The 9,918-nt window shown below is 49.6% G+C and overlaps 1 protein-coding gene across 2 annotated transcripts in view; it reads left to right on the top strand.

The window, feature by feature from the left end:
* The first annotated feature begins 7,305 nt into the window (after positions 1-7,305).
* Positions 7,306-9,918, top strand: part of TCF7L1 (transcription factor 7 like 1) — a 224,833-nt gene continuing 222,220 nt past the window's right edge. The window contains exons 1-3 of one of the 2 annotated variants that reach the window (XM_072637485.1): positions 7,306-8,235; positions 8,410-8,473; positions 8,875-9,002. In XM_072637485.1, coding sequence (XP_072493586.1) covers positions 7,960-8,235; positions 8,410-8,473; positions 8,875-9,002 — 468 coding nt within the window. In that variant the 5' untranslated portion in view covers positions 7,306-7,959. The remainder of the gene's footprint in view (positions 8,236-8,409; positions 8,474-8,874; positions 9,003-9,918) is intronic. The other variant, XM_072637492.1, reaches the window with a different exon arrangement.

Genomic DNA, 9,918 nt, shown 5'->3' with positions numbered 1-9,918 from the left:
TCTGTATTTATCCTCTATTCGATGATTTCTATATTCTATTAGAATATAAGCTTCTTGAAGTCAACGAGTGTTTTAATTTTTTTCTCTGTATTTTCAGCACTTAGTACAAGACCTGGCACAGGGTAAATGCTTAATACATACTTGTTGATTTATTAACTGGGATATCTTCTTTTTGTGTCTATATACTATGCACAAATTTAACACTAATTCCAGGTATCCAATCTTAATTCTCACTATTTATCACTGTATTACTTTATAGCGTTGGGTCTGGAAGACCAGCCCTAAAAAGAGATCAATTCTTTTCTTCGCTTACTCAATTAAAATTCCCCCTTCCTCTCCTCCTGATCAACTCCTTCGTTTCCCCATTTTCACACGCGTTTCTAATAAGAGTTTCTTTTCCTTGTTCTCTTCATTAATTCTCTTCCCTTTCTCTCTGTTCTAAACTTTTATCCTTTGATTTAGGGTCCTCATACTTACAGCTTCATTAATCTCTCCATTCATCATAGGATTAAAGCTTAGAAAGTACCTTTCTTGAGTTCACCCTTCAAAACAATTTTTGTTATTGCCTTGTACATCTTGCCCCTTTCTCCTTTTTATCTGTTGTGATTCACTCCTAGAAATGTCAATTAATGTGATTTTATTGGGACTTGAAGGAAGCCAGGGGAGATAGTAGGCTAAGACGAAGAGGGAGAGAAATCCAGGCATGAGGGACAGTCAGTGAAAATGCCTAAAATTGGAAGACAGCGTCTTGTGTGAGGAACAGAAAGAAGGTGATGAATTACAGAGGGGAGTAGGATATAAGGATTGGAAGGATCTAGGTTATGAAGGTTTTAAAAGACGGAGGATTTTACATTTGATCCTGAAGGTAATGGGGAGCCACTGGAGTTTACTGAATGGAAGATGGAGAAGGGTGATATGATCAGATGCACTTTAGAATGATTACTTTGATAGCCCAGTGAAGGATGATTTGGAGCAGGGGTGGGGAGCCTGCAGTCTAGAGGTTGTAACTGACCTTCTAGGTCCTTGGGTGCAGTCTTTTGACTTAGTTCAAGTTTTACAGAACAAATCCTTTTACTAAAGGGATTTGTTCTATGAAGTTTACATTTAGTCAAAAGACTGTACTTAAGGACCTAGAGGGCCACATATGGCCTTGAGGATACAGGCTCCCCACCCCTGGTCTGGAGTGAGAAGACAATTGAGAAGCTACCTGGCCAAAGCGATACCCATAGTAGCTGCTATGGATATGCAGGTGTATTTCCAGGGTAAATTCACAAAATATAAACTCTCTTCCTCAAAGATGAAACCAAAATATTTATTCAGATACCAGAAAACCAATTCTACCATGGTAACATACAAGTTTGTACACATTACCAATAGAGGCAGGACTGCCATCCCCAAGCCTTCCCTCCATCAGTCCTCCCCACAAACAAACTCCCTTAGGCAAAATGCTCCTATCTCACTGGCTCTGCTCAGTTCTGCCTGCTGCCTCTCTCAGCTCTGCCTCACTCTCTCTTCCTGCTCCACCTATTTGACAAGCACCTCCCACCATGGGCTTCATGTGATTTAAGCTATGGACTGGGCCAAAGCTCAAAACAGGTCACATGGATCTCTTAAGGGGCAGGGAAGATCTTCAAATTACTTTAACATTACAGAAGCCAACCAGAAGGCTACTATAATAGTCCAGGTGTGTCTTGGTGGTCATCTTCCATTCCATTTTAATATCTTCTCTATTGATTTATCTAGTTGTGTTGTGGGTTTTTAAACAAATTGTTTTCCTCCTGAGACCTTTGATAATTTCATTCTTTTTTTCTTATATCCTTCTGTCACTCACTTTTTTTAACTCCTTCCTCATCAACAACAGATTCCTTGGAGCCTAGACTTCAAAACTCTCTCAGTCTCCTGCTACGTTGGAGATTCACTTTTCACCCACCTACGTACATACCTCAAGTGACTGACTACAGGACACACCGTTGGAGATGTCTAGTAGATAGTTGCTGACATGGAACTGGAATTCCGGAGATATATGAGGGCAGGATATGTAGATCTGGGAGCCATATGCCTGGAGGTGATGAGAGAATTCACAGGATTTTAGGAGGTCATCAAGTGAGGGTGTTGAGAGAAAAAAGAAAAGGACCCAGGGTACCTTAGGGTACACCTACTCAGAGGGTTCACATGATGATCCTATAAAGGAGATCTATGAAGAAGTAGTTAGAGAGGTAAGAGGAGAATCCAGGGAGGAATATTTCTCCCCATCCCCAGGAATATACCTGACAAATGGTCATTCAGCCTTTGTTTGAAAAGCTCTAGTGAAGTGTAACCCAGCACCTCTCCAGGCAGTCCATTGCCTTTTTTGAATAACTCTAATAGCATGATATCAAGCCAGAGTGTACCTCTCTGTAACCCACCCCACCCACCACCCTTGCCCCTGATTCTTACTGGCTCCTCCTTCCCATGATAACACTTCAAATGCTTGCTCACCACTGTAACATTCCCCAGTCTTCTCTTCTCCAGACTAAAGATCCCCAGTTCCTTCTACTGGTCTTCATATGACATGGACCCAAGGTCCTTCACCATCTTGGCTGTCTTCCTCTGACACTCTCTATGTCCTTCTTAAACTGTGGTCCCCAGAACTGAACACAAATGATGTCTGATGAGGGCAGACCTAATGCAGTGGGACCATTACCTCTCTGTTCCTGGAAGCTATGTCCCTGTTAACATAGCCCATGCTCATTGTATTAGCTTTTTTTAGCTGCTAGGTCATCTTGCTGCCTCCTGAGACAAATGATTTGCTCATCACAGTAAGTAAAAAAGCCAAAACTGGAACCCATGTCTTTTGACTATACAAGGCTCACCTCCAACAGCATGAGAAAGTGGAAAGAACACTGAATTATGAGAATATCTGGATTTTATCCCTGGCTCTTCCACTATCTGCATCTCCATTTTCTCATCTGTAAAATAATGGGTTTAGACCCAAAGACCTCTAGAGTCCCTTCTAGCTGAAAAAAATTCTATGATGAATGAACAAATGAAATAAACATTTGCTAAACGATACTATGTACCAAGCCTTGTGCTAAGCACTGGGGATCAAATAGAAAAGTAGAGACAGTTCCTGCTTTCAATGAGTTTATATTTTAATAGAGAGAGAAAATACATGTAAGAAGGGTTAGTTCTAAGTCACATAGAGCATGCCATGGGTCTTTAAGGACATTGTTGCAAACCAGATGGTATTGCATCTTCCCTAATGTCATTCCTTTTACTGATACAATCACATGTATTTTTGATGTTGAATCATTTGACAATGCCAAGGACTTTGGTGGCAAGACTGGGTCTTTGATCATTGAAGCTTCTGAGGAGGTGGGACTGAGGCAATCACAGAAAGAGGTCACGTGTCCAAAGGGGTTGCTTCCTGGGACAGTTGCTGTCTGGACTGGGCTGGAAACAAGGCTATTGGTCTGAGGGCTCCTGGGGCTCTTGGGCTTACGTGCTGGTCAGTGGCAGTTGTTGTTGTTGGTGACATGGAAGATATGATATAATTTTAATACTACTAAGTCCTTTCTACCTGCTCCAGTTCCTCCCTCCCCTCCTCCAATAGCTGTGCTACTACTAATGGTACAGATCCATTGCTGGAGGCAACAAGGTATGACGGAAGGAGCCTTGGACTGGAGGAGTCTGAGTTTGAATTCTGATTATACTGCATATTAACTACTTGAGTCACTCTGGGTAAGATACTTATCCCTTTTCATCTTCAGTTTTCTCTCTATAGAAATGTGAGGAAGACTCAACACTGAGTATTTCAAGGTATCATGCTACCCTTGAAGAAAAGATTCATTGGGAACATGAGAGCTAGCATGAAGTATTTGGAAGGCTCTCATGTGGCACAGGGACCACCTTTCTTCCATACATATGGCTCCAGGAGGCAGAACTGGAAGCAATGGGAAATTACAAAGAGACAAATCTAGGCCTGATGTCAGGAGAACCTAGCCTAACCTAATCTACCCATCAGAGTCATCCAAAAGGGAGACACGCTGTTCTGATGAGTAGTTCCTCTTCACTGATGGTCTTCAAGCAGACTGGATGGCAAGGAGTCAGGTATATTATAGTGGCCATTCATCTCAAGTCCAGGTTGAACTAAATGGCTGCCGAGATTCCTTCCAGACATTCAAACTGTGTGATTTACTGAGCATCCAATATAGTTCTTGGATGCTCTGGGAGACATAGAGTACAATCACAGAATATCAGAATTGGAAGGGATTTCAGAAACAAACTTACACGGGACAAGAATTGCCCTCCACCCATAAGATGCCTAACCAATGTTCATTGTTTAGTTGTCCAGTCATGCCTGACTCTTCTTGACCCCATGGACCATTGAAAGCCAGGCCCTTCTGTCCTATAGAGTCTCTTGAAGTCTGTTCAAGTTCATACCTGTTGTTTCCATGATATTATCTATCCCTCTCATTCTCTGCCATCCCCCTTTCCTTTTGCCTTCAATCCTTCCCAATATCAGGGTCTTTTCCAATGAGTCTTCTCATTATGTGGTCAAAATACTAAGCTTCAGTTTTGGTATTTGACCTTCCAATGCCTGAATTAATTTCCTTAAGAATTGGCTGATTTGATCTCTTTGCTGTCCAAGAAATTCTCAGGAAGTCTTCTCCAACACCTCAGTTGGAAAATATCAAGTCTTCAGCACTCTGTTCCTTATCATCTACCTCTCACAAACATATGTTGCTACTGGAAAAATCATAGCTTGGACTGTATGGACCTTTGTTGGCAAGGTGATGTCTCTGCTTTTTAGTATGCTGTTCAGATTTGCCATAGCTGTCCTTCCAAGGAGCAATCGTGTTTTTATTTTGTAGCTGCAGCATGCAATGATCTTTGAGCCCAACAAATGGTCCCATCCAATCTTTGATTCAAGATTAGGAAGAGGGAGCCCACTACCAATGGAGGCAGCCCATTCCAATTTTGAATATCTCTGATTGGTAGGCAAAATATTCCTTATATCAAGTAGATACTTGCCTCTCTGCAATTTCTCCTGATTCTAGGGCAAAACAAAACAAGCCTAATCTTTCTTCCCCACCACAGCTCTTCAGACACTTGATCACAGTGATTATATCCCTCATGAGTCTTCCCTTCTTTAGGTCTAACATTTCAAGCCCTTTTAATTGATTCTCAGAAGGCATCATCTTAAGTGATGTTAGCTTGCTGTCTGGACTCTTTCTGATGCTTCCCTGCTTATCAATGTCATTTCTATAATGTGCCCCGACCCACCCAGAGACACACAGTTGTCAAGTCTGTGAGTCTCTGCTTTGGGTTTTATGGAAACTAGTGGTGCATACACCACTATAAAACATGTTGATAAAAATTCTCCACCCATATTTTTAGATATGGCGTCGGAGATTTCAAGGTATCTGAGACTCCCTTTTGACAGTGGAAAATTCATCCAAAATTCAGCCCTGTTTATCTACTCTGTAAAATAATTTGTAGCCACTTAAATGTGGAAACTGATTATGTGACTCATTGACCTTATTATGCCAAAGTATTACAACAATAATATTAGCTTACATCTACATATCCCATTATAGGTCGTAGTATCACAGATTCAGAATTGGAAGGACCCTTAGAGGTCACCATGTCCAAACTATTCACTTTACAGATAAGGAAACTAAGGCACAGAGGCTAAGAGACTTGCCTAGTATCACACAGTAAATCCTGTTAGAGGCAGGATTCAAACCCAGATTTTCCTGACTCCAGGTCCAGGATCTCTCTGCTATATCACACTTCTGTGCTCAGAATTAAACCTAAGCCCCATGATTCCAGGTTCATCCTTCTCTCTGTATCAGATTGAGCTGTTTACATTTCATCTTATCTGACCTTTGATTAAACTTTGTGAAGTTGATAGACCAAGTAGTATTATCTCCCATTGTACAACTTGTGAAACTGAGACTCAGAGGTATTTTAAAAAGCTCAAAGAGCAAAGAAACAGTGGAGACCTGTCTCCAGTCCAAGACTTTGGTCTCTATTTCTAACATATCTGTGTAGGGCAGGGATTCTTGACAAGGAGAACACAGATTTTCAAGGGATCTGTAGATAAATTTCAGAAGGTCTAGGAACTTGGATGGGAAAATTTTTTGTTGTTGTTTCAGATTTATCCAATTCTTTACGACCTCATTTGGGATTTTCTTAGCAAAGTTTGTGGAGTGGTTTGCCATTTCCTTCCAGCTCAGATGAGGAAACTGAGGCAAACAGGGTTAGGTGACTTGTCCAGGGTCACACCTCTAGTAAGTGGCTGAGATTTGTACCCAGGAAGATGAATCTTCCTGACTTCGGGGCCAAAGCTCTATCCATTGTGCCACCTAGCTGCCCTAAAAATAAATAAAATTATATTCTTATTTTTACTAACTTCTAATTGGAATCGAACATTTCCTTCAATTATGAATGTAGGCAACAAGCCATTATTTTGAGAATGGGTTCATAGCTTCATCTAATTGCCAAAAGGGTCGATGACTACCAAAAGGTTAAGAGCCCTTCTCATAGAAATAACCAGGTATCTTCATTCCCAGTGTCCTAAATTACTTCTCTGGACCCCACAGGTTCTTAGGCTGCTTAGGTCCCTTTGATTGTTGGTGTAGAATGGGTTGGGATTAGTTCTGGAGGGAACCAGGTCTCCAAGGATCATCCTTGGGGGGAAGGAGGGGAGGGGTATGCATGCTGTGGAATCTGGGTGGAATGTGCTCTCTGGGTGTCTTTCGGACCTTGCCCTTCCTGATCTAGAACGATACAATCTAGAACTTTCCGTTATCCAGTTAACTTTCTGTCAGTAAACTGACCCAGTCCAAAGATGTGGGTAGATGGGTACTGAAAGGGAACCTGTGCCTTGCGGTGGGGGAAGGAGGCTGCATGGACTTCTAGATTCTAAAGAGGGAGCAGATACCTACATTAGAGCACCTCCGGAAGGGTGGGCAGCTGGGGGATTTGGGTGAGAGTCCTGCTACCCTGGCTCTAGTCACACCGTAGCAAGGGTCCGAGGCTGCGTAGCCAGTGAGAAGCCTTCCCGCAGGGGGCAGTGCTGCCCATTAGGATGGAGCTGGAGCGGACGGGGCCGGCCCGGCCCAGGGCCAGGGCACTAGAGGAGAGTTCCTTAGAGCTGGGAAGGAAGTCGTGGGAGCTGGGGGTGCGAGGGACTCTGGGAGGCTGAAGTTTGGGAAACTCGGTGGAGGGGAGGAGCGAGCTGGCGACTAGGCTGGGGGCTGCCAGGAGCCGGGCGGGGGTCCGAGGACTGGGGCCAGAAAGGTACCCCAGAGCCGGTCGGCGCGTGTTCGCAGGCTGGGGCTGACCCGAGGAGGGGGTGTGCGCCCCTGCCGCCGGCCTGGAGGGGAGGGGGAGGCCCGGGAGCCGGTCCCTGAAGGCGCCCCGTCCCAGCGTCCCTGCGGAGCCGGTGTCAGTTTGCAGCTGGGGCTCCTCCCCCCAGCCCCGCCGCCCCTCCTCTGCCGTCCCCCCTCTTCCCTCCTTTCCTCCCTTCTGGCCCCTCCCCGGCCGGCCAGGAGCTGGGACACCCCGGTGGGGCCGCGGGCCGCGGCTGCGAGTTGGGGAGCCCTCCGCGCGGCGCGACGCTGCCCCGCAGCCACGGTTCGGAGCCCGCTCCCCAGCCCCCCGGGCCAGCTCGGCTCCCCTCCCGGCCCCGGCCCCCCCCCCCCGCCCCTTCCCCCGCGGGCCGGCCCCACTTCCCGCCGGGCGCCACGCCCTGTCAAACTTTGTTGGGAGCTGAGCGGAGCGGAGCCGAGCGCGGAGGAGCGCAGAGGGGGCGCCGAACCCAGCGGGCGGGGGAGCGCCGCGGCGCGGGGCAGCTCAGCGCTCAGGGGCGGCGGCGGGGGCCCGGGGCCCGGGGCCAGGGCAGGCGCACCGGGGCCCGGAGCGGAGCGCGGTGAGGGGCAGCGCAGCCCCGGCCACCCGGCCAGCCCCACCATGCCCCAGCTCGGCGGCGGCGGCGGCGGCGGCGGCGGGGGCAGCGGCGGCGGAGCCGGAGCCGGAGCCGGAGGAGGAGGCGGCAGCAGCGGCGGCGGGGGGGCCGGCGGCGGCGACGACCTCGGGGCCAACGACGAGCTCATCACCTTTCAGGATGAGGGCAGCGAGGAGCAGGAGCCGAGCAGCGACAGCGCCTCGGCCCAACGGGACCTGGACGAGGTCAAGTCCTCGCTGGTCAACGAGTCGGAGAACCAGAGCAGTAGCTCGGACTCCGAGGTAGAGCAGGCCCTCCTCCCCGGTCCCCGCTGCTAGTCCCGGGTCCCCAGCCTGCCTTCCCCGGTCCCCTGCCCGTCACCCCCTTGTCTCTCCATCCCACCCGATCTCTCTCGGACCCTGACCCCAGCCCGCGCACTCTCTCACCCCGCGCCTGCCTTTGTGTCTCCTCCACAGGCGGAGCGGCGCCCGCAGCCCCCCCGGGACCCTTTCCAGAAGCCGCGGGAATACTTCGCTGAAGGTATGTGGCCCCTTGTCCGGCCCCCGCCTCACCAACTACCGGGCGCCTACACCAGCTCCTTCCTGGGGCTCCCCTCTCGGCACCTTCCCTCTCCCCTGCCCCGCTGCCCACTCGGCCCCTTGACCCTGACCAGCCCCCTCCCCGCCCCACACTCCTGGCTGCTCGCTCTCCTCTCCTCTTCCTCTCCTCTCCCCCCTTTACCTGCCTGTTCTGGACCATCCCCTGTCCCTATCCTTTACCCTCGCCCCCGCTCCCTTCTCCCTTTGGGTAGGGTAGGGGTGGGCACCCTTCCTCGGGAGTACTTGGTCTCTGTGCCCTCGCAGCTCCGTACCCGTTTTCCTCCCCATTCCCTCCAAGTTTCCCCTGCCTCACTCCGGCTCTCCCTTCTTGCCCCCCTCCAGTGAGGAGGCCCCAGGATGGAGCTTTCTTTAAGGGACCTCCTTACCCCGGCTACCCCTTCCTGATGATCCCAGATCTGAGCAGCCCCTACCTCCCCAATGGACCCCTGTCTCCCAGCGGCGCCCGCACGGTAAGCGGCTGCAGTGGGGCCCAGCGGTGGGGGAGAGGGGAGGGAATGTGTGCTGGACTGAGGGCGGTTTGTGCTAGCTCGCCTTTCCTGCGGGAGAGGGGGAGAGTGAGAGGAACCGAGGGTCGGAGGGGGTGGGGTGGGCCGGATCCTGGCTGGGGTCCTCAGTACAACTAGTTTGCAGAGTTGCTCCGCTCTGCACTTGGCAAAGCTGGAATTCCGGCTCTGGGCTCCAGGTTCTCCCCTCTGTGCCCGCCGTGATGTTGGTGGTTCAGCAGGCTTAGGCTGCCGATGCTTGGAGCTTAGAGAGGCGCATCTCCCTACTACAGCCCCCCACTTTTCGACTCTGGCTGCAGTTTGGGGGCCAGATGCACCAAGCGGTCCTGTGCCAGCGGAGGGTGGTGGGGGCTGCCTGTCTTTTTGCTCCCTGGCAGTTGGTACAAAAGTGTGATTGAGAACCGGGCACGAGTGTAGGCTGGCGATGGTTGGTTTCTCGCCCCACTCCCCCCTTTCTGGGAAGACCAACTTTGTGCTCCGGCAATTTCTATTTGAGGGAGCCGGGCTGCGGTCAGAGGAGCCCTGCTGCATTCTGCGGCGCCGCTGCAGAGTCGGGCTCGTCACCCCCCTAACTTGCGGCTGGCCTGCAAGTTGGCCTTCCCTCACCTTCCGGTCACCAAGAACGTATTTTTTATTTCTTACTTGTGGAGGGTTATTAAACACACCCATACTAAAAAAGCAAACACTTGTGGTCCTTCTGGAGACTTAAAAAACCTTAGCCCTACTCCCAGGGCCAAAACAATAGCTGCGGACCCGGCTCTCCCTCTGCGTGGGTCTGGGAGTCGAGGAACTTGGCGTTTCTGGGGGCCCCTTTTGTTTGCAGGTCTTTTCTCATTTAAAGTGAAAGGTCCGGACGCTTTCA

Source organism: Notamacropus eugenii, chromosome 1 (genome assembly GCF_028372415.1).
Source record: "Notamacropus eugenii isolate mMacEug1 chromosome 1, mMacEug1.pri_v2, whole genome shotgun sequence".
NCBI classification, from domain to species: domain Eukaryota; kingdom Metazoa; phylum Chordata; class Mammalia; order Diprotodontia; family Macropodidae; genus Notamacropus; species Notamacropus eugenii.
This window is presented reverse-complemented; position numbering and strand designations above follow the sequence as displayed.